The 24,676-nt window shown below is 43.9% G+C and overlaps 1 protein-coding gene across 7 annotated transcripts in view; it reads left to right on the top strand.

Annotated features, from left to right (window-relative positions):
- The window catches only part of HHAT (hedgehog acyltransferase), a 353,787-nt gene that overhangs the window by 250,234 nt on the left and 78,877 nt on the right, over window positions 1-24,676 (top strand). For all 7 annotated transcript variants that reach the window (XM_068538433.1, XM_068538438.1, XM_068538437.1 and 4 more), the window contains one exon: window positions 18,556-18,757. In XM_068538433.1, the coding sequence (XP_068394534.1) occupies window positions 18,556-18,757 (202 nt within the window). The remainder of the gene's footprint in view (window positions 1-18,555; window positions 18,758-24,676) is intronic.

The raw sequence follows: 24,676 nt of genomic DNA, 5'->3' as shown, positions 1-24,676 counted from the left end.
AAACACTAATTAGAGAGGGTACTTGGGCATAATGTGTACTTTTCTAATCTGAATTGTTGACATTTGGGACTCCCACTTATCCAGCTTATTAAGGCATGTAATGCTCATAAAGAAAAGAGTGCTTTGTAGAAGTTCTTTTCAATCCGATCACTAAGGGTGAAGAGGGTGGGCGTGGGTGAAGAATTCTGAAGTTGCTGTGGACGTGAGGACATTAATGCTTTGGAGAGAGGAGTAGGCTCTCTTGCTTTCTCTTCACTTGTCTTCTTCTCAGGTGTGTTCTCCTTGTCACAGCTGACATCTGACAGCTATTGGGTGCTTGCTGTATGCCCGGCACTGTTCTGAGCTCTTTACATTCAATATCCCAGGTCATCTTTATGACATGCCTATGAGGTGGGTTTTATTACCTCCACTCGACCAGTCAGGACCCTGAGACTCAGAGCCTCACACTACTAAGTGAAGGTGGAATTAGAACCCAGGGGAGGAGTCATGCTCTCAACCACTGTACTTTAAGCTCCTTATGTTAATGCCCCTGGGTCAGGTGATTCTGCCCGTGGCGAGCACCTAGAGGGAATAAGGAGGTATACTGGGCATTTGGGGCTGTAGATTCAAGTAACAGACTGGGTCTGAACCCTAGAGCATTCAACTGTAGTCAAGAAAATGAAGCAACTGAAAACTTGTATAGTTATAAAAATTTAAGAATAGCAACAACAAAAAAATTGTGTTGGAGGTCAGGGGTTGTCCTTTGGGTTTGGCAGCTGAATGACGTTAATCTGGGAAGGAGCTGAGAGGTGAAGCTGAGGTGGGTGGGGGAGTGGAAGGTAGTTCATGAGCGAGTGGGTGGGAAGGTGGGAGGCATGATGGGCAGAGTTCTAGAGTGAAATACAGGGAGCATTTCTTCAGGGTCACCTCCCAAGGGTACCTGTGCCCAGGGATTGATGGGGACTGATCACCCGAGGGGCCAGTTGGGAGCTTCTTCTTGCCCGTTCAGTAGTGCATCTCAGCCACTGCGTGACAGATCCAGCTCTCAGCAAAGGCGTGAAGGAGAGAGATTGGTTTTGGTGCTTCTCTGTCGTTTTCCCTTCACCCCTTCTTTCTTCTTTTCCTTGCCCTCCGATGGGTCTACTGCTGGGGAAAGTCATGTCCCCAGCAGTACCGCTCACCAGAGCCCTTGTCCCCCTTCCTCTTGCCTTCTGATGAGTGTAGCAGATATTCCTTGAGCATCTTCTGTATATTAGAATCTCTGTTTACCTGTTCTATGTGTGGCCGACCAGCTGGCTGTGATAGGTGAACCCACACTCAGTGACAGCTTTGTCAGTGTGCCAGTGCAGTCCCCCAGTGTGAGCGCATAGAGGTCTAGGGAGAGAGCCCTGAGAAGCTGCTGACACTTTTAGAACGAGGCAGAGAGTGAGAAGCCTGCGATGGAGACTGAGAAGCGGTGGCTCTGGAGGTAAAAGGAAAACAAAGACAGTGGTTTCACTGGAGCCAAGGGAGGAAAGAATGTGAATAAGGAAGGTGGAGACACGGAAGGATGCTCATGATAGATTAGGTGAACAGAGCAGTTTCCTAAAGTGGTGCGTAATGTGTATTTATAGAAAGATGTCAGAGAGAACGTAGGCAAAAAGGTCATTGGTGGTTATTCCTGGATTTTTTATGTATCTATTTCTAAATTTTCTATAATGAACGTAAGTAGTGCTGCAACGGCAAGACATAAAGCAGAAATTTATCAAACGAGGAAAATGCAAGACACAGGCAACGCCAAATGTAGCAGACAAGTAAGAGGAAGATACAAGCGTATGCGTTGGCTTTGGCAATCTGGAGGCCATTAATGATCTTGACGAATGTTGTTTGAATGGAATGGGGAGGGACAGAAGTCAGATTGCACCAGGTTAAGGATCGATTGGGAGTGGGGAAGCTTAGAGACTGGGTGTAGACTGCTCTTTCAAGGATCCTGAAATACTCGACTGTGATGAAAAGTAGTTAGGATCAAAGTTGAAGAAGTAGAAGTTGCGGGGTAAAAGAAAGGTGTTTATAAAATAGGAAGGACTGGAAAATATGTCTTTGTGCTAAGGAGGGAACCAGTTCAGTTAAGCTGGATAAGGATACAGGGTAATTGATGGAGCATGGTCCCTCAGGAGTCAGAAGGGGCTAGAACAAAAGAGCAGAGGCAGCCTTAGTCGTGGAAAGGACATCTCTTCCACTGTGGGAACACAAATGAATGAGTGGATAGGTACCGATAGAGATAAAAATGTATGTGGTTAGGAAAGAAGGTGAGGGCACTCATATGCGATGCTCTTGACTTTCTCAGAAACGTAGGAGGGGTCAGACTTTGGTATGAGATAAGGCTGCCTTGAAATAAATGTCCCAATGGCCTTCATCCTTATAATAGGTTAGGTGTAAGCTCTCTGAGGGCAGTCTTCCCTGGCACGTTCCTGAATGTCTCCACTGCTAATTGTTGTACCTGGAATATAGTAAATACGTAGAAAATGTTTGTTGATGACATGAATATATGGTTAGAAAAAGAATATGGTATTCTGAGTCTGTTCTTCACTATTCATGTCATTCCATAAATGTGCAACCTATTTCAGGTACCACAATCCCAGGGGAACACAGACAAATGAGGAAATATCTAGAAAAAGGGAAATTATAACAGGAGATTTGGAACTGGGTGTAAAAGAATGGATAAAGAAACTGAGGATACGTTGTGTCCAAAATCAAACCTTTGGAGAGAGATGAGAACCTTCATCAGATGTTTGACAGGCTGCCGGTTGAAGACCCGGGGCCCATGTTCAAAATGTTGCTTCAGAGAGGAGAACCAGGGTCAACAGTGAAAAGTACAGAGAAGCATGCTCTCTCCAATCTAAGTTGTCCTAAAAGGGTAGAAAAGACTGTTTCAAAAAGCCAAGACTTCTTGGTCACTGAGAGTGTTGAGGTGTAGGCTGGATGGTTTCTGGTTGTAGGTATAGTACAGGGAGATCCATACACAAGATGACCTCTCAGATCCTTACTGTCTCCAGGGTCCTTTGTGCCAACAAGAGGGGATTGTTCTTGACCTCTAGACTTTGAGGTGTTATAATACATTTCTACCAGATTTATTTGAGTGGAAGTTCACTGGATTTTTGTCATCTCATAGTGATCTGGACACTTATCTAGATCTGTCATGCTTTGCTGCTACAAAGATAATTTAGGTTCACAGAAATGACTCTGAGGCACCAAAACATGCTAAAGTGCCATCTAAATCAAATGAAGTACTGTAGAAAACACTGAATATGGTGATTGACACCTATTTGGGACCCAAAAGATAGGTAGTATTTAATCTAATATTTCTTAACTATCTTTTTAATGTTAAGCATACAGGTTATTTATGCCTCAAGTCTATAGTGATCGTGGGAAACCACTTGATGTAGTGGAAAAAAAAGCATGTGCTTTTGGAGGCAGACCTGAATCTCCTTCCCCGCTCCACGACTAGCTGTGTTCCTTTTCTCCTTTTAGACAGCTCAGAGTGAAGAGAACGTGCTTCCCTGTGATTCTGACCGGTTGGTCTGGGTCCTGTTCTCTGATGCAACATAGATCTAGTCTGCCAGTTCTTTGACTGGGGCTGTAAATAACCTTCTCGGAGCTTTATTTTCCTCATCTGTAAATCGGGGGAGGGGGCAGATTCCCTGGGTAGTTTTGAACACTGAATAACATGTAAAATGTTCAGCACGGCGCCCGGCTCACGGTGAGCAGTCAGCGTTTTCTCTCTCTCTTCCTTATTAAGAAAGATATTTAATTCATTGGAAATTCCTTCCTTGATTACTGTGGATAATGGTAACCCTAATATACTATTATCTATATACTGTTAGTATAATAATCATTTGTTTTACATTAATTTTCAGTTCTTTTCATCCCTTTTGCCTTATCTGATGATCATGTACAATCCTATGAGGTGAACTGGACGTGGATTATAAACAATGTATCTCCTAGATGGACACTGTGGTCCTGCCTGGGTCACAGCAGTTCAGGGTTATGGAGGTGGAGACAGATCCTGGCATGTACTCAGGGTGCTGCCTGCCAAGGCAGGCTCACCCCCCCAAGGCAGCTTCATTAACATCCAGGTGTGGCATCTAGGTGACCTTGGTTCCCAGGTAACTCGTTAAGAAAGCCTCATTTTATTTCGTGTGTCATATGCCCAAATATCTCTCTGTAGCCTGCCATTTAGATTTTCCAAAGGGAAATGTAAGATTACATTTGCTAAAGGTTTGTCAACTTTTAAGGTTATTTTTTCCTTGAGAGATTTAAGAAGGGAATGATAAACTTTTTCCTCTGACATTGGCTTTGGGGGGAGTTTGCCAGCCTTATTAGGGTTAACTTGAGATTGATGTCAGCTAGTCAGTAAAGGCAAAATAGAGCCCCCCCTTCTCTCTGTAGTCCCTTCCTTCTCTATCTCAGGTGTGGCCTTCTCTATAAACCCTCCACTGGGGACCATTCTACAGACCCTCCCCCTCCCCTTCTCCCCTCCTCTGCACACCCCCAGTACGTGCGTGCTGTTTACATCTCTAGGCTGCATGTATTTCCTTCTGCTTTGATGTGCAGTTTTTAACTGTCCCTCTAGATGTCTGATTCTACCACTGGACCATCCACTCTAGGCAGCAGGACGTTTCTATTCATTTTTTTATTATCTCAGTGTCTCTCACAGTGCCTAGACTGTAGTAGGTAGTGGGCATATTTTTTTATAGGCACATTCCTTTCACAAAAGCAAATACACACATGCGTGATTTGGGAGCAAGGAGTCCCTTGGTTTGAGTCTAGTGGACAGTCACTGTACAGTTACAGGATACCAGGTTATACAGGTGCAACTCAGAGTCTCCGTTAGAGGTTCATATGCTTTGTACCCTTAAAGGATGGCATTTCCTTGGCAGAGTCCTGTGCCCTGCTCAGAGTGTGATGCCGTGGGGTGTCTTACTCCCGAGGGGACTTTGGACTCGGGTCCTCCAAAGAGCTGTGCAGCCCTGAGGGGCTCAGCAGAGACCCTGATGCGAGCTCCCTTCAAGACTGGTGTTGGGCACCTGTCACTGCACAGGGCAGCCCCTGAGAACGAGGGGTTCCTTGAGAGGACGGGAGGTGCTGGATTCCGCAGCTGCATCAGAGGCAGCACACGTGCAGGGGCTGGTGCTGCCGAGGAAGAGCATAAGCCCCAGACCCGCCCCAAGGCTGTCTGTTGAGTGAGTTGTTGCCAGTGTGAGTTGGGAGTCACCCTTGACATCCAGTGTGGTGGAGTGGTTTCCATTCTCCCAGCAGACTTCTCACTGAGGAGCTAGAACACTGAGGACTGAAGTGACTGAGAATTGCAGTCCTGAAACTCCCCGGAAGAGGTCACTTAAGGCAGTGCCCTCAAGTCCAGCCTGAGGCCTCAGGGGTCGAGTCATGACCGTGACACAGCGGGAAGTTGTCGCAGACGTGATGACAACCAGATGGGTGGGGCTGTTGGCCCCAGAGTTGAACTCTGAAGAACAGATTGGTTGTCGCCTCCGTCTGGTCCACTCCAGCAGCCCCCTGGATGGTTCTCGGCTCCTGACTCCCGAAGAGGAGTTGTTGTTTAAAGCCCATGGCCACACAGCCCGTGTGTGCTGTGCTTTGCAGCATGGGCGGCGACCCTCTCTCTCGGGAGGTTCCAGAGACTCATTCTAGAAGAGGGAATATTCTTGAAGGGGGCTCCCTGTCTCCTAGACTTGGCCATGGAATTGAAAAGGGTCTGTTTATTGAGTTCTCAAAACAGACTTCCTCATCTGTGCCACCTAAGGCGCCAACAGTAAACCGAGAGTCAGCTACCTCCTGCCCTTCACCTTGTCTTTGGGCACATGACCCAAATAGACTGCATCTCCTCCACGTCCTTTCCTCCTTCCTTAGGGAAGCTGATGATGTTGGAGGCCCAGACCTGCTGGTCCGGTTACTGGGCCTTAGATGTGTGTTAGTGGCTGTAGCCTGAGTCAGTGAGACTCCACAGGCAGGCAGGAGCTCCGAGGGGACATCCTTGCCCTTTGGCCTCCACGGAATGACTCTGCTTGGGAGCTGCTCTTTGTCTGCAGTTTTACCGGGAGGCAAGGTGGTGGTGTGGGAGGGGAGAGCTGGCAACAGCACTTCTTTCACTTGGACCCCAGCTGCCTCTCTGCAGGCTCAGACTCAAGATCTGGCTTTTCTCTGCAGCTACATTAGCCACAGGTTGCTTGAGAGAACCTGATTTCCCGTCATCCTCTCCGCCCGCCTTTCTCAGGGATAAGGTAAAAGTCAAGCATAGTACTCTCCAACCCATAAAGCTTCTTTCTTCATCTCGACCCCACTTGAGAGGGAGCCTGGCGAGCAAAATCCCTTTCTGATGGTCTACGTCTTTCTCCAACCCTTGGGAAGTGACTGTTCCCCAACATGGATGACCATGTTAGTATCCAGTTCCATGACTGGCATCTTTGGATTTCGTATGGTTTTATTGTATAAACAGTGGCATTTTTAATCTACAGAAGACTCCCTTTTGTGACACACGTTGAATGTCATCCTTAGACTGTCTCTGTAAAATGCTAGCTCTTAAAATATTAATCTCTAAATGTGCACTCAAGAGTTCATTCAATTACACCATAGCATCTTTTGAATAAGCGGCGTCATCTGGGTGGCTCTCACTGCATTAAGGGGAAAATGCTTACGGGGCATTGTTTCCCGGGCATGGGATGATGATCTTGCTTTGTTTCCGTTAAGTGTTGCACTGGCATGGTTTTGTTGGACGCTGCTGCAGATTTATCGTCATTCATGCCCAAACCCAAGCATTATCAGTTTTCCCTTCCAGTGCCCAGCCTTAAAAGGTATCATGTCTGGTAGGGATTGTGGATCGTAATTATGATAAATGAGAGGCAGTTGAAACAGTTCTGTCAAAGCTGATCTGTCACAGTACTGATTTCAGTCCAGAGAGGGAGCAGCCTCTTTATTACCACCAGCAACCATTTCTCTTTGATATTTTTTTTTTTAGGATAATTTCTTTCTTTTTTTTTTTTTTTTAACATCTTTATTGGAGTATAATTGCTTTACAATGGTGTGTTAGTTTCTGCTTTATAACAAAGTGAATCAGCTATACATACACATATATCCCCATATCTCCGCCCTCTTGCATCTCCCTCCCTCCCACCCTCCCTATCCCACCCCTCTAGGTGGTCACAAAGCACCGAGCTGATCTGCCCGTGCTATGCGGCTGCTTCCCACTAGCTATCGATTTTACATTTGGCAGCGTATATATGTCCATGCCACTGTGTCACTTCGTCCCAGCTTACCCTTCCCCCTCCCTGTGTCCTCAAGTCCATTCTCTGGTAGGTCTGCGTCTTTGATTATTTTTTAAACAGCACTTCGTTGCCTGGGACCTTTATTTTTCTTCCTCCTGAAAACAGTCTTCAATGGCAGTGTTTTGAAAGGGGTGCCTGTATATCTGCTGGCATTTTCTCCCATTTTTCTCCCTTTCTGGGCATTGAAACCCATCTATGGCCCGCTCAGCTGAACATTTTTATTACCAATGACTGTTACTTTTTAAGGAAGTCCAGAATACGTATGTCTGAACTGACGAAGCAGGTAAACCGGGGGCGGGGTGGAGGGGTGGAAATTTGCTCTTAGGAAAGGATTTGTCACCTTGAGTCAAGATTCACTTCAGGCTTCCTTCAGATAACCCTCTCCTTGTGCATTTTGCGTTAGTGCATAAGTTAGCTTCATGGCAGCAGAGAGGTGGGGGGAATGGGGAACTCAGGAGCATAAGTTATGGTTTTAGGGCTCCGTGTCCTGAAAATCCATTAGAGAAGACAGATCGTTCTGTTTTAGCAGAGACCAGTAGCAAAGCAGCACACTGTTGTAATTGATCATAACTCTTCAAGACCATTCGTGCTTATGTCCCAAATGTTCCAAACTATACAGACCTCACCCCTAGTTGTCCCCTAGCCCTGAAACTTTTACCAGTTGTAAACCAAGGCCTGGAAAAGAGACCATCACTGAAATCTGTGACCCTGGCTTCCCCATCCACACTCCACTCTCCTTTGTGCTCTGAGGCACTCTGTGTGTGTGTGTGTGTGTGTGTGTGTGCATTCGTTCATGTCCAACAGTGGTCCTGACCCCTCACTACTTTTCTTGTGGCCAAAGTGTGCATTGGACTTGGAAGTGACGTTCATGGCAGAGGAAGAGATTTTGTTAGCAAAGTTAAGCCAAGCGATCCAGCGAAGGGCCAAAGCCACACTCCCGCTGGCCTCGTGAACACCCACCCCCGCGCGCATCTGGTACCGAGGAGCGTGTCCAGGATTTTATTTGAGGCTTTTAAAGTTAATATCACAAATCTTAAACTTCCCAATTTGGGTGGTGCTCTGATATTAAAACCATTTAACGCTGAAGTTTTGCTTTTTGGTTAAATCTCCCGTTTGGGTAGTTCTCGCAGCTTCCTGGGGAAGTTCGAGTTGGTAATTGTCCCACCTCTCGGTCCCTGCCAGCTGTCCCCTCACTTAGGGGCACCTCCGGTTGGCATCTGTGATTTAGTCTGACTTTGTAAATATCACCCTCTAAACCCCAATGCACTTTAGAGAAGAAAGTGGTGGAGGCAGACGTGAACAAGGACATTTACTCAGGAGGCCACGCTTTCCAGCTGGAGAATTCTCGTTTGCTTATATAGAGTGACAAGGAAAAGAGGAAGGGAATGAATGAGTGAGTCAGAGAAATGAGGAGGATGAGGAAAAGAACAGGAAAAGAAGGCAGTTGATCAGGGTTCGTTGAGCACCCCCTGAGTTCAGAGTTTAAGTTAGATTCTGGGGGATATAAAAAGAGAAATGTTATAGTTCTCTGATCCATGTCTTGTCTGTGAGGTGGGGAGTCCCACGTCCCCTCAGACCCGATGAAGTGGCTCAGAATTGCTAAGGAGCAGCACATCCACGAGTCTGAAGAAATAACTTAGCTCGAGACGAACACATGAGTTCTGCAGAGATGAAGAATCATCGGGCCACCCGCATTCAATGGGATCAGCTGGGGAAATAGTCCCTGAAGTGAATGCCGAACCCATTTTGAAAGATCAGATGGTGGAAAGAACAGCCAGAGGTCTTACATGATTGGGGGGTGGGCTGGCATGATTGTAGGGCCTACACTTGTGCAAGAATGAAGTTCATTAATTGGAGTGGAGAATCTGTTTTGGAGACTCATAAGATGGAGTTGATGGCATAGGAGGGAGCCAGCTGGAGAATGATTTTTAAAAAGCCAGGCTGATGGGTTTTAGTTTAGGACGTAATGTGATGGGAATGCACCGTAAGCAGGACCCCTGAGGCAAGGGACTACCATTGTAAGACTGGATGCTTCCCGAGGACAAAGAATTGGCCTCTTCTTTGCCTCAGCAGTTCATTTTTGTTTTTGCCCGAGTGACCGACCTACCGGGCTTTATCACTTGAGATACTGAGTCACCTTGGGAATGTAGAGTATACACCTGTCAAGGCTGTGGGCCTGCCTCTGTGGGGCCCTGTCCAGCACGGCTGTCTCAAAATCATCACACCACAAACCCAGATGGAGAATGAAACGCTTCAGCATTCAGTCAGGCATTTCTTTAGCGCGCTTGTCTTCAGAGCACGTTCTTCTAGAGGCCCCCCAAGGCATTGTACCAGCACAGTCATTTTTGAGTTGTACATGTTCGTTTTATAGTGAACATTTTCCTAACAGCTGTGATAAATGAGTGAGAAGATTAGGACCAGCAAGAGTGGCACTGAATAGGATGTGGGTGAGAGGCAGAGATGAAAAGGGAGCACAGAGGAGACACAGTACAGCCGCTGATAAGAGGAGGCATATGCCCTGGATGGTGGTAATTTGGACCCTGGGTTTGGGATCTGCTGATGGAGCAAAGGTTGAGAGGTGTGTTAGGAGCAGGGGACGATGGGGTCTCTCCCCTCAACCCTTTCCCTCTGACTCTGAGACACGGAATCACACACACCTCCATCCTACAAACATGCGGGTTTGCCTGAAAAACAGCCGGCTTTTTGTACCCTCCCCCTCTTGGTCTGGCCGAGGGCAGCTTACAGATGCTTTCAGCATCCTCTCAGGAGGAAGGTGGGAAGACAGGCAGGCAGCCAGGAAATCTTGGTGGTTATTAAACTGAGGCTTTGAGGACCTTTTTATTAGCGATGAGACTCAACTCCACAGCACTAAAGAGTACAAACTGCTCACTCTCCGTTGCTCAGACCTCCAAAGCATCTGTTTTATATGGTGTTTATGTATAACCCCAAATAGATGTGGGCCCGGGAACCCTGGGGATTGCTGAGGCTTCAGCGTGCTCTTAAGCAAAAGAGGGTTAGCAGCCCCGTGGAGGGAAAAAGCACATGCCCCTTTTTGTGCTCACTCCCCGCTGGGCCTTCCCATCTCTCATTTGTGACTGGAAGCTCATTTTGAAGAATGACATCTTAAAGACTTGTTTGTTTTTTCAGTCTGTAAGCATGAAGATTGTAATACTGCAAAGACTTATGCATCACCAAGACTCTAACCTCTGGAACATTAGTAGGCGCTGCTTTAAACGGGTTGAATGACTAAACCAGTACAAGCACTTCCTGGTCCTGCCCGCCCAGCAGTCCCCCATTATAAGGAAAGGACTTGGTGAGGAGACTTGTACTCTGTAGATAAGAGGGGACCTGAGTGGAAGGGCTACGGTGATTTGAAGGTGAGATGTTGGTAACAGACCAAGTTGTGGTAGAGGCTGCTTTGCCCTGATCCGCCCACATGGCCCCTACAGGATCTTCTGTAGCCTGTATCAGATGTCTGGGTTAAGCATAATCAACAAGTCCATGTGAGTGTTGAACCCATAACTTTGAAGGGGAGCAGAATGTGCCACCCCCCAAAGATGCCACTTCGGCATGTGGATTATTTTGAGCTGAAGGCAATCAAGATCCAGCAGACTCAGGAAAAACGTTTCCCTCTAACTTAACTATCTCAAGGAATTTAGATAGGGGGCCTGTACCAGAAAAAGAGCTATTACCAGAGATAACATATTTATCTGAAAGACCTATCTGCAGGGCAGGGCAAACGTCTAATGGCCAAACATCTGCTCTTCTTAATCACCCTGTGAATTCCCTTCCTACACGTTGAAGCCCCAGATCCCTATCCCGTTCCGTAGCTCAGGACAGCATATGAGCCTCAACTGCCTCACTTGCCCTTGAGTCTCTCTGTCTTTGTGGACTCCCCTACATATGTAATTAAATTTGTTTTTCTCCTATTAATCTGCCTATGTCTCTTATGTTGTTAGCCCACCCAAAGAACCTAGAAGAGTAGGAGAAAAAATTTTTCCTCCGCTGTAGCTTTGACCCCTTAGCACTAAGCGACCTGGTGCCAATGGTGGCATATTTAAGGCTAATGGTTTTAAGTGAAGAACATCCCTGAGCAAGCAGGCCGGAGGTCTTGGTGCCTTGAAATGCTTGTGAAAAATATAGGCATGCTAATCATTATGATAACGGCATCTTGTTTTTTCCTGAATGCAAGCATGCTGCTGCTGGCCCATTGTTAGTAAGTATGCATCCTTCTGTTTATATGGAGTGTTAAAATCTCCAAACTCCTTAAACATGTACTGTATCATCTGATCTTTACAACAACTCATACCAAAGAAGATTTTAACATCCCCAGTATGTGCTCAGTGTACAGACTTAAGCTGAGCAGCCTTAATTGTCAAGGTCAAGGTTACAGAGATAGGTAAGTGGCAGAGCAGGACCAAGGCCCCATCTCCAGCATCCAGGTGCTGCCCTCCTTCTTATTCCATGCCTTGCTGCTGTTGCTGCTTGGGCGTGTTCTAGTGGTAAGGGCAGCTGGGCTGAGCCATTCATGCTCTTTTAGCCTCTTCCGCAGGGAGGAAGATGGAGCTTTTGGGGAGCTAGAGTTTGGGTTTTGGTTTATGAGGGTAGAGTTGAATCTTTCTCTAGGATGGAAGTCATAGGCTTAGGTTCATCAGCACAGTACTTCAGCCCACTGAGCTACTGGCTTCGTGGAAAGAAAAAAATAATTTTAAAAAAAATGTTGGCATCTAATTACATGAACCTAGAAGTTTAAATGTAGACTAAATATAGCCAGAGTTTAATCTCTGTTTTATAAATTCCACAGTATTTTGTTGCCAAATAGAACGTAACATTTTTAATAGACAATTTTTCAGAGTTGCATACAAAACTTTTAGCCAGCATCTTTCAGTAAAGGAGCTGAGAATTAGCCCAGCTCAGATGTGCCCTCTGCTTTGAAAGTGGACCTCTCTTAGCCTCTGGAGATGATAAGGTCTGCAGCTGCTCATTAACCAACTGCTGGTTCTTACTTATTAAAATCCCATTATGATCCGTACTGGGCAGAAAGATATTAAAGGTAAATTATACTTTCTGCGTGCATCTTCCTTTGAAAACTTATAATAAGTAAATATATAGTTTAGTTCCTTTGTGAGAACTAAACACCAGGCCTTTGTCCACTACCTAGAGGATGGGGATTTGACTGGTGGGTCATCACTGGGCTGTGAGAAAGAGAACTCAGATGTGGGCCAAGGCCAAAGCCAGAGCCAGGGTCGGGGTGCGGGAGCCACTGCCCGTGAGAGCTGGGTTTAGGAGAGCACGGCCACCTCTGCAGAGAACTCTAAGCAGGAACTCATCTCAGAGCCCAGGTGAAGCCAAGGAAGGTGGGGTCACCTTACCACCAATGAGACACAGCCAGAAGTCCTCCCTTCCCAGCCACTAAAGACTCTAGTGTTTAAAAGGCTGGTACTTGTCATTTTTGAAATCTCTCGAGGTTGGGATATGTCTGGAGCTTTGGGGCTGCATGATTTTTACTTTAATAGGGGAAGTAGAGTTACAAAGTGTGGGGAGACTTCAGAGCCTTCAGGTGTCTGTATTCTTTGGGAATGGGTGTCTTCCGAAGTCTCCCCAATAATGAGAGCAGGTCCGTGTAATCCTTCCTTGTTTCCTAATCTTTCATAATGCGTCTGTGACAGTGTGACAGTTTATCACAAATGTAAAAGCTATTGGAGATTATGAAAAGTAAATGAAAATTATATTGTTAGGTATTTAAATACTGTTGACTAGTAACTATATAATAACGCATGCATGGATACACACACACACACACACGCACACATACATACATATGTAGAACTGCCTTAAAGAATTTTACAGTTTAGCTGAAATGACCATCATAATAGAAAAGACATCTTTTGATGAGTAACTGTTCAATTCAGTGGTACAAACAGTAGGTTCTCTGGGTTAAATAGAGAGTGGGAATATTTAAAAGAGACTTCCTGGAGGAGTTGGGAAACCAGAGAGGATGGAGGATGTGAAAATGGTATGACCAAAGGCACAGAAGTGTGAAAGCCCCGTTTGTTCAGGATTTCAGGATTTTTCAAGAGAACTAGTGGGAAATAGGGTAGAAAGATAAGGCAGAGCTGGAACAGGATGTCAGCCGCTGCCTGCCCCAGCCCAGCCAAGTAATAGGTAATTGAAGATGGGAAGTCAGCAACTTCAACTCAATCCATGGGACAGTAAAAACCAAGTCTTTCAGTATCTTAGGTGCCTCATCCTCTTACCTCGCTAGGGTCTGGGGTTCGCGGCAAAGGGTTTGAAAATAACATGGCAAGCCAGGAAGCTATTGGGTAGGTCCTGGAAAAAAAGAGAGCTTTGTGATTTTAGGAGTAATGTCTTTTTAAAAATTTTTAAAATTTGTTTTACATCTTTATTAGAGTATCGTTGCTTTACAATGCTGTGTTAGTTTCTGCTTTATAACAAAGTGAATCAGCTATATGTAGACATATATCCCCATATCTCCTCCCTCTTGTGTCTCCCTCCCACCCTCCCTATCCCACCCCTCTAGGTGGTCACAGAGCACCAAGCTGATCTCCCTGTGCTATGCGGCTGCTTCCCACTAGCTATCTATTTTACATTTGGTAGTGTATATGTGTCCATGCCACTCTCTCACTTTATCCCAGCTTACCCTTCCCGCTCCCCATGTCCTCAAGTCCATTCTCTACATCTGCATCTTTATTCTTGTCCTTCCCCTGGGTTCTTAGGAACCATTTTTTTTTTTTTTATATATATATGTGTTAGCATACGGTATTTGTTTTTCTCTTTCTGACTTACTTCACTCTGTATGACAGTCTCTAGGTCCATCCACCTCACTACAAATAACTCAATTTTGTTTCTTTTTATGACTGAGACTTACATTATATTTTATTTTTATATATAATATAGTATAATTATATATTATATATAATATAGTATATATTATATGCTGTATTATATTTATATTCCATTGTATATATGTGCCACATCTTCTTTATCCATTCATCTGTCAATGGACATTTAGGTTGCTTCCATGTCCTGGCTATTGTAAATAGTGCTGCAGTGAACATTGTGGTACATGTCTCTTTTTGAATTATGGTTTTCTCTGGGTATATGCCCAGTAGTGGGATTGCTGGGTCGTGTGGTAGTTCTATTTTTAGTTTTTTAAGGAACCTCCATACTGTTCTCCATAGTGGCTGTATCAATTTACATTCCCAACAACAGTGCAAGAGGGTTCCCTTTTCTCCACACCCTCTCCAGCATTTATTGTTACCATGTGGATTCTCACCACCCCTGTCCCAACTGTCAGACATTCTTGAGTTGTTTTTCAGAGTGGGTATGAGGGAAATAGATACTTTCTTCTCCCTTCACGTATGTCTACTACACAGCAACAAGCCCCAACCATCAACCTCTTACACCTAACTTCTAACATAGACATCTGCAGGATGCCTGCCTGGACAAGATGGCAGGTGGGACAGAAGGAATTTATTTAGTCTGTTTAAAAATGGAACTTGTAACTCTGGCTTTCTGGCACAGAGCTCCTTGGCCTAAACTCCTTTGTAAATAATGAGCATCTTTCTTCCTAGTAAGACTCCTTTCCTACAGAGGATATTTCTTCAGTTAATAAAATACTGGTGGATGTTTCTGTGGAGACCGCTTTGAAGATTTGGTTGAATCAGAGGAACATATCACCAAGAGATGCTCCCGTTACGGTAAATGGCTTCATAGAACACAGGCCTAGGGGTTCTGAAAATAGAACATTCTAGGTACGGATTCCACCTCTCCCATGTAAAATAGGGCTGGTCCTTGCAAAGTTGTAGAAGTGATTAGAAACAGTTTATATAAAGTACCTGGTACATGGATATTCAGTGGAGGGTAGATGTTATAAATAACGTCTACATTTTATATAGGTTCCTCCTCCTGAGTTGAGGGTTTGCTTTGTTGCATTAATTCTGTTAGATGGTTTTAAGTTAATAAGGTGGCACAGATGGATGGTAACTACCTCAGGCGACATTCTCTGCAAGCAGTGACCCCACGAAGCCAGCCTGGCAGGGGCAGGCCTTGTGCACACTCAAGCTCGCACAGTCACTGACAGGAAAAAAATCTTTTCATTTTTGCTTTGCTGAGAAGGTGGTACTGAATGCTTTCTTCCACTGGGAAATCAATTTCACTGTGCAGTGGGTCTAAGTAAGTGAGGTCGTACTACTGCTTTTCTAAAAGAGACACATATTTCTGTTTTTATTAATCATGGAACTGACCCAAGCCTGGTAGAATTTGTAAAAGGAAACATGCTTGCTCTCCTTCTTGCTGTATCTACTGCCTTCTAGAAATTAAGAGAGAAGAAGGGACTTTTGTCTTCCAGTCTGGAAACCATACCCTCTTCTGGTTTAAAACAAGCAAGCAACCTCATGTCCTTGGAGACCTGCCATATGTGAGTTTCTGGAGTAAAAGGAATTTTCAGAGATTTTTGTCGGCTGTCACTTTTTTTTTTTTTTTTTAATTTATTTATTTATTTTTGGCTGTGTTGGGTCTTCGTTTCTGTGCGAGGGCTTTCTCTAGTTGCGGCAAGCGGGGACCACTCTTCATTGCGGTGCGCGGGCCTCTCTCTGTCGCGGCCTCTCTTGTTGCGGAGCACAGGCTCCAGACGCGCAGGCTCAGTAGTTGTGGCTCACGGGTCTAGTTGCTCCGCGGCATGTGGGATCCTCCCAAACCAGGGCTCGAACCCATGTCCCCTGCACTGGCAGGCAGACTCTCAACCACTGCGCCACCAGGGAAGCCCTCGGCTGTCACTTTTGAAGGCAAAGTAACAAAGCCATGAGGCCAAGAGATGCCTGAAATAGCTGTGCATGTAACTATGGGGCTAGATGCTTCCTTGTCACAAGCTTGAAAACATGTTCTTTTTGGAGTTGAATCTAATATTAAGGACCATTGATGTGGACGATGCGAGGTTTTTATTCTATACTGGGGTTTTCTGATATATATAGTGCGGCTCACTTTAATGTAGTGAGATACAACAAAAATCTCAACATAAAACACACCAGTGTTGGATGAGAAGAGTATTAGGATCAGAATTAACTTGTTTTATAAAATGATTATCTGCAAAGTTTCTGTAAACAGCAGTTATTCCTTATCCTTTTGAACTTGGTTTGACCACCCCATTTTTTTTTTTTTTTTTAATATGCAACCTTCTTACACACAGAACTGATTGTATGAAGTGGCGTATAGCCTCATGGAGCTCCATGATGGGTCAGTGGTTACCTTCATGCAAGTAGGAGGCTGCAGAGGTTTGTGGTCCATTTTTTGCCTCTGCTGAGTATTCTACACCAATAACCAAGCAGCCTGTAGGGGGCAGCAGAATGCCAAATAAAACACCTATTCCTGGGGCTGTCAGGCTTTTCTGGCTCATTGCCCACTGCTTCTCGGTCCATGATGCAACACCCACCCTTCTCCCCTTTGCCTGGCAAAATTCATCCTCTAGGCCTTGCCAGGGTGGGGACCTTTACCATTAAGCCTCCCATAACCCACTCGCCTCCACTGACCCTGTTCTCCTCTACACTCTTAAGCCCTCCTGGTCTACTTTGTACCATATCATATAGCAAACAAGTACCGTATCAGCTTAATGATGGGACTTGTTTGCTATTGTTTCACAACCAGCTATACCTGTCCTTTGGACAGGAACAACGTCTTATGTCTCTGTGTTGCTTATAATGCCAGGACTGCACTGGAGGCCTAAATAAATGCTTGACAACAGATGGAGGATTCCCTAATCTGTAGTGAGTGCTTGATGCGTATTTGCTAACTTGATTGTCAAGATGGTCTTGTTGGTGCACAAGAGGAAGTATTTTCTTTGCTTTGCTTGTTTCTGAAATACCTACACTCTCACATGCTTTCCGGTTTGTTTCAGATTGGGATGTAAGATAGGAGGGCTTTCAAAATAAACCCAGAGGTGTAATGGAAAACATTAACTCTGGTGCCATAGATGCAGATTTGCATCTAGGCTCTTCCCTTTGTCAGCCTGTTTTTCTCACCCAGATAGTGGGGCTAGCTAAGCTGATCACATAAGCTACCATCTAACCTGGAGCACCTTTGAAAGTGAGGGAGGACATTTAAAAATACTTATAGTCACATAGTCTTTAGAAGTATTTATTGACTGGGGAATGGTTTTTATTTTGTATTTTTTGGCTTGCCTATAAAACTGTCCTATTCGAAAATGATTTTCAAAATAACATTTCTGAGAAAATATTAAAATAATATATAAACAAGACAACTTGTCCATGGGTTGGCATGCTAGAACAGCATATGGTGTTTCAAAGAATCAAGCCGAGTGATCCATGGAAAGTGTCTAGTGCTGTGCCTGGGACACACTGTGTATTCAGGAAATGATGATTTCCTTCTCCTTCGTGGAAGAAGGTTGGACAAAGAAGCACTGACCAGCAGTAAACAAAGGCCTATGGGCTTTTAAAAAAAGGCTGCTTTTTTTAAAAAAAAGGAGGGTGTGTTCCTAGTTGTCCAGATCCTGACAACCCAAGATGTGAGTTTTGCCCAACTCTAGCAGGAACATACTGATTGAAGAACATGGCTCTGTGGGTATGTAGTCAGACAGCTGTCTCAGCAGTAGAGAACATACCCGAGGGATGGCTGTGCCTTTCGGGTGATGAGTCGGCTGCCCTATGAGCACAGGGCTCTTCTCTTCACTTGCGAATTCGTTACTGCTTCTGGGCAACTTGCCAGGAAAGCTCGAGGATCTGGCCTTGGCACCCCTCTTCTGCAGGAGCTGTCCTGCCATTTAGGGGCCTGAATTCAGCAACTGTGCTTAAATACTGGGTTTACCAGAAACTTAATAGTTTGAGCTGTAAAATACATACCTGCCTTGAAATCTGGTGTCCCCATGTAACCAGAAACTTAATTGCCATTCTGTGAGTGAGCTTCTAGGGTTGGGTGCATCCCTTTTAGAAACTCTAAATTCAATACTCCTCACCGTACCTCCTATAAGTGCTATTTTGCTCTAGTAATGAGAGCTCTTTAGCCTGTGTGTTCATTTAAGCTAAAGCCCCTCAGAGCTGAGGTTTATGTATTGCCACCTCTGTGTGTGATGGAGAATTCAGGGAGTGCTCTGTGGCTTCCTGGAAGTCAGGAAGGGTCTGCACATGGTGAATAGCAACATGTGACGGGAGAATCACGCCCGGGAGCGACTGGTATTGCCGGGACAGCCCTCCACATGGTTCCTAACAACCTCTTCTGTCTCTAGGTATGTGTACATTCCAGCGGGCGGGTCCCAGCATGGCCTGCTAGGGACACTGTTTTCCACTGCAATGACATTTGCGTTTGTGAGCTTCTGGCATGGTGGGAATGACTACCTCTGGTGCTGGGCAACACTCAACTGGCTGGGAGTCACCGTGGAAAACGGAGTCCAGAGGCTTGTGCAGGCGCCGCGCATCCAGGACAGCTTGGTGAGCTGGGTCCTTGCTTGTGCACTAGCGGGCAGCCAAGCTCGGTGGACCGGGTTTGGGAGGGAAGGTGGTCATCACGTTTACCCCATTGTGGGCCATTCTTGCTAGATGGGTTCAAAACTCGTGTGCTCAGAGGTAGGACAGCTGAAAAAAAAAAAGGCTTCTGTAGCTATTTTTAAAAAATAAATGTTTTAACTATAAAAGTAATACATATTTATTATATGAGAATTAGAAAATTCAGACAAGTATAAGAAAAAAGTCTCCTCAAGAGAAACCACTGTTAATACCCATTCTTCTAAATTTTTTCTCTCTCTCTCTACACACACACACACACACACACACACAACATTTAAAACATGCTATTATACTAGAGATACAGTTGTATCAGGACCCCTTTCTTTGTCATCAAATGCATTTCTAACAACCCTTTTTAATGGCTTCATAGAATTCCATTATGTGGATATGTCATAACTTATTTAATTAGTCTCCTATTATTAACATATTGCTCCAGTTTGTTTGCAGTTACCAGCTGCATTGAAATGACTGTCATAACCAGGATGCATTCTTCAGTGTAACATGGCTAAGTTAAAGGTTTTTCTCACTTTTAAGTTTTGCCATGCATACTGCTTACCTGTTTCTTAACTGCCCTGTAGACAGAGTTTGCCAATTTACATTCCTACCCAACAGTGCCTGAGAATGCCCTTGCCAATACTGAGTAGTACTGGTATTTTTAATCGTTGCTATTTTGATAGGTTTTAGTAGCATAAAAATCAGGTAAGGATTTAACACACATTCGCACTCTATAGGCAAGTGATTTGGAAAATTAAGGGCTTTTCTTTACACACATATTTTAAGTGATTTTAAACTGTGAGCAGGTGTTTTATCATGTAAATGTGGCATAGTATGTATTAGAATCTTACAGGAAATCATCAATTCTGAATATGCAGCAATATTCCGATAACCCTGAAAAAAGTATCTAAAAAGAAATAACGCTAGCATCAGTGTTCACAGCAGGCAGTAAAACACAAGAAATTTACTGGGAAATGATTAATGTGGGTAAATTCCCCCCATATTTGCAACTAAAGCAAATATATTTCAAAAAACCAACATCACCAAAATATGATACATTTGAGTGTTTTTCTGTAAAGATAGCCATAGTACAAGTGGACAGTCGTTTCAATAAAAACTGATACAAAGCACATAGCAAAAATAACACTCCTGAAGGAATTTAAATATGTTTATGTATGTTTACAGGTAAGTATTTTGTTCAGTACTAGTACCCAGCAATCAGCAGGAAAGAAATGTCAGTGAATTCCAGTAGAAAGTGGAATTTCAATGAAAGTCATGGCTTTGTAACACAAAGAAAAACCATAAAAGGTGGTATCATAAAGGTTTCAAACTTCACCCTCAAATCTAAGTAGTCTTCCCCAAAGTGGGAAACCCAGTCATCAGCCGTGAAAGCCAGAAAATTCTTTTCAGCCCCGGCTGAAGCCCTATAACACATTTCCATGTTCCCTCACGAAGGGTCTGACATTAACCTTGAACTTAATCTTAAGCAGAGCTCCGTAGACTTTGAGCCATGGCTTACATTACTAAGAAATCTAAAGAATCTAAAATATTAAAGGAGTAACCCACACTGTGCAATGTAGTGTATGGCTTGTTAATTTTGGTTAAAAATGAAGGAAGACAGTGAAAAGACATGCTCACAGGATGAAGCACTTGAATGTCTGCTCTGCCCCATCACAGCTCATTCCAGGACCTTCACGTGTTCACCTCATTTGAGCTTCCATCCGCAATTCAAGCTCCCAGGTGTATAGTAATTTCTGAACGTGCATTTTTTTGGTGAGATATGTGTCTTGTATATTGCAAATGTGGTGTTTAGTTTTCATATTTATTGAGCAAGAACACATTTTGTAAAACCTATTTTTTATCACCTGTCTTGCATCCTGACAGCCTGGTGGTTGGTTATGGCTGTTTGGACTAGGAGCTCCTTGAGCACAAGGTCAGGACCCCATTATTACTTATATCCCCAATGGTTAGCTGCATGTCTGAGTTAGCCTCAGTGAGTCAGTACACAATTAATGCTTCCAAATTGGGTTCTTTAGTTCTTCTTCCACTTGTCCAGTTATGGACTTTTTCTCCATTACTCTGCTTCTTATACAGTTCAGCACAGATTCTGTTTTCTTTCAGAAAAACATGGCTGGCATTCCAGATGTACACAGCCTTTTGAATAAATTGTTTCCCCACTTTGGTTACATCCTTCCCTCTCTTTCATGTATCCATTTCCCATTCATTTTTTTTTTTAAAGATTGATTGATTGAGTGAGTGATTGCTATGTTGGGTCTTCGTTTCTGTGCTAGGGCTTTCTCTAGTTGCGGCAAGCGGGGGCCACTCTTCATCGCGGTGCGTGGGCCTCTCACTGTCGTGGCCTCTCTTGTTGCGGAACACAGGCTCCAGACGCGCAGGTTCAGTAGTTGTGGCTCACGGGCCTAGTTGCTCCGCGGCATGTGGGATCTTCCCAGACCAGGGCGCAAACCTGTGTCCCCTGCATTGGCAGGCAGATTCTCAACCACTGCGCCACCAGGGAAGCCCATTCCCATTCATTTTTAAAATTGAGATACAGTATTATTGTACAATATTATATAAGTTACAGGTGTACAAAATAGTGATTCACAGTTTTAAAGGTTATACTCCATTTTTAGTTATTGTAAAATTTGGCTATAAATTTACCATTCTTTTGTCAAAATCCAAATAAGCACTTAATGCCTCCTTGGTACTTAATTTCATCTGATTTTAGTCTCCCCAGTTGATCTGATAGTATTTTTAAAATGTGGGCTCTCTCCCCATGCCTCTTATACACTCTCCCCATGCCTTTCATCCTTCATCTGTTTTTTTTGTTGTTTTGTTTTTTTATGATGGATTGAAAGATATCTGAATAACAAGGATTATCATTACTTCTTTTCCCATATCTTCTTCATCTTCAACCTCAAAGCTTTGTCTGGGACACAAAATACAGTAGGATTCTATTTCTTGGTGACAGTTGAACACTCACTGAAAGACCAGTGGGAGCTGAGTGTTGTAAATAGGAAGCCCTCTGACGTTCTAGCCAGGGCTTTCCCATCGAACTTTATGCAGTAATGGAAATGTCCATTGTGTTGTCCAATGCAAGTAATCACGAGCCACACTGAGTACTTGAAATGCGCCTAGCTGAGGCGCACTGAGAAACTAGTTTTTAAATTTATTTAACTTTAATTAATTTGAATCTAAGCAGCCCCCTTGTGGCTAGTGGCTTCCATTTTGAACAATACAGTTCTGGAACATACCCCTTTTCTAGAAAAAAAAAAAAAAAAGTAAAAGAATATAGTGTTTGACTCTGCTATAATATAGAATGATTTTTATTACTGATGTGGTGCCTTGTATATCCAGCTGGCTACTGAACCTCTTCACTTGAACATCTCACAGATATCTCAGACTTAACATGCGTAATACTGAACACGTGGACCCCCGTCCCCCAATAATTCCAATTACCTCCTTTGCCTCTAGCATCCTCTATTTCTGCAAAAGCCACTGTCATCTTTCTAGTCACTCAAGGCCAAAACCATCAAGTTATCCTTTGTACCTCCCTCTCTCCCAGTTCTACTTGTATGTACTGTACGTTCTACCTCCTAGGTAGATCTTAATTTTTAAAAATTGTTTCCATTTCCACTGAATCATCCTAACCCCACTGTTATCATTTCTTGCCCAGTCTACCAAGTAGCTTTGAACTGGTCTCCCTGCTTCCACTTTTGCCTTCTTCAGTTCATTATTCTCAGTACTAAGTGACGCTTCTCAATAAAAACCTAACCATGTTGTTGTCCTTAAAATCCTTAGTGGCATCCCATTTTCTTGGGGCTCAGTCCACAATATTTAAGATGACCTATAAGGCCTTGGCTGATCTTGATCTTGCTACTCTCTCCATCCTCTCTGCCTCTCTCCCCTCGCACTCTGTCCTTCCTTCTGTTCGTTTACATACCTGGGCCCTCCAGCCCCAGCTACCCTGCACAGGCTCTTCCATCTCTAGAATGCTCTTGCTCCTTTCCCTCCTATTTCATCCTTCATATTTCACCTTCAATGACAGCTTGTTTGGGTACCTTTTACTGACCCTCCTAAGTCAATCAGGTCCCAATTAGTAACTCATTTGGGGCACCTTGTACGTGGTCTCTTCTATTGTACTTATCACAGTTACAATGAAGTATTTTTATACAATAACTTGTTTAATCCTTATCTCCCTCACCAGACTGTAAGCCTCATGAAATCAGAGATCTGTATCCTTGACACATATCATGATGCCTGGCACAGAGTAAGCATGCAGTACATACTTGCTGAATGAATGAGTGAATATATTTTCTGACTTTCCTGAGGGGCATATAAGAGGAAATAAGCTTACACAGCAGCATGAAGAATATAGATTGAATACTGGAAGAACTCACTAAGGCTGAGGCTTATTGAACATTATATAGGGAGATTGTTTTGTAGCAGGGTAGACACTAATTGGTCTAGTGATGGCAAAATGCTAATTGGTCTAGTGATGCACAAAATATATAGAGAGGAAAGAAAAGGGGAGGGAGGAGTTAGCCTTCCTGGTACCCTGCTGCTTTATGAGAGGGGGGATTATTGGCTGTGACTCACTGAGGCCCAGAGCTGTAGGAAGCAGACAAAAGGCATTTTCACAAAGCACCAAGCAGGGTGGATGAAGAGGAGTAACTGCTAAAGCAGCATGCTTTTTCTCTGTACAAGTACTCTCCCGGGGAGCTAGAATTTGTGTTCAGCATAGAAATCTTTTAATAAGTGGAAACATTTTGAAGCATCAGTAGAGAGACACTACTTCTTGCCAATTCTCGATTTGATCTCTCCTTTTTTTTTTTTTTAAACATCTTTATTGGAGTATAATTGCTTTACAATGGTGTGTGAGTTTCCGCTTTATAACAAAGTGAATCAGTTATACGTATACATATGTCCCCATATCTCTTCCCTCTTGCGTCTCCCTCCCACCCTCCCTATCCCACCCCTCTAGGTGGTCACAAAGCACCGAGCTGATCTCCCTGTGCTATGCGGCTGCTCCCCACTAGCTATCTATTTTACATTTAGTAGTGTATATATGTCCATGCCACTCTCTCACCCTGTCACATCTTACCCCTCCCCCTCACCATATCCTCAAGTTCATTCTCTAGTAGGTCTGGTTCTTTATTCTCGTCTTGCCCCTAGGTTCTCCACGACCATTTTTTTTTTTTTTTTTTTTTTTTGATTCTGTATATATGTGTTAGTGTACGATATTTGTTTTTCTCTTTCTGACTTACTTCACTCTGTATGACAGACTCTAGGTCCATCCACCTCACCACATAAAACTCAATTTCGTTTCTTTTTATGGCTGAGTAATATTCCATTGTATATATGTGCCACACCTTCTTTATCCATTCATCTGTCGATGGACACTTAGGTTGCTTCCATGTCCTGGCTGTTGTAAATAGAGCTGCAGTGAACATTGTGGTACATGACTCTTTTTGAATTATGGTTTTCTCTGGGTATATGCCCAGTAGTGGGATTGCTGGGTCGTATGGTAGTTCTATTTGTAGTTTTTTAAGGAACCTCCATACTGTTCTCCATAGTGGCTGTATCAATTTACATTCCCACCAACAGTGCAAGAGGGTTCCCTTTTCTCCACACCCTCTCCAGCATTTATTGTTTGTAGATTTTTTGATGCTGGCCATTCTGACTGGTGTGAGATGATATCTCATTGTAGTTTTGATTTGCATTTCTCTAATGATTAATGATGTTGAGCATTCTTTCATGTGTTTGTTGGCAATCTGTATATCTTCTTTGGAGAAATGTCTATTTAGGTCTTCTGCCCATTTTTGGATTGGGTTGTTTGTTTTTTTGATA

The sequence above is a fragment of the Eschrichtius robustus genome, chromosome 3, assembly GCF_028021215.1.
Source record: "Eschrichtius robustus isolate mEscRob2 chromosome 3, mEscRob2.pri, whole genome shotgun sequence".
Classification (NCBI taxonomy): domain Eukaryota; kingdom Metazoa; phylum Chordata; class Mammalia; order Artiodactyla; family Eschrichtiidae; genus Eschrichtius; species Eschrichtius robustus.
Note: the sequence above shows the minus strand (reverse complement) of the source record. Positions and strands in the feature narration are given on the sequence as shown.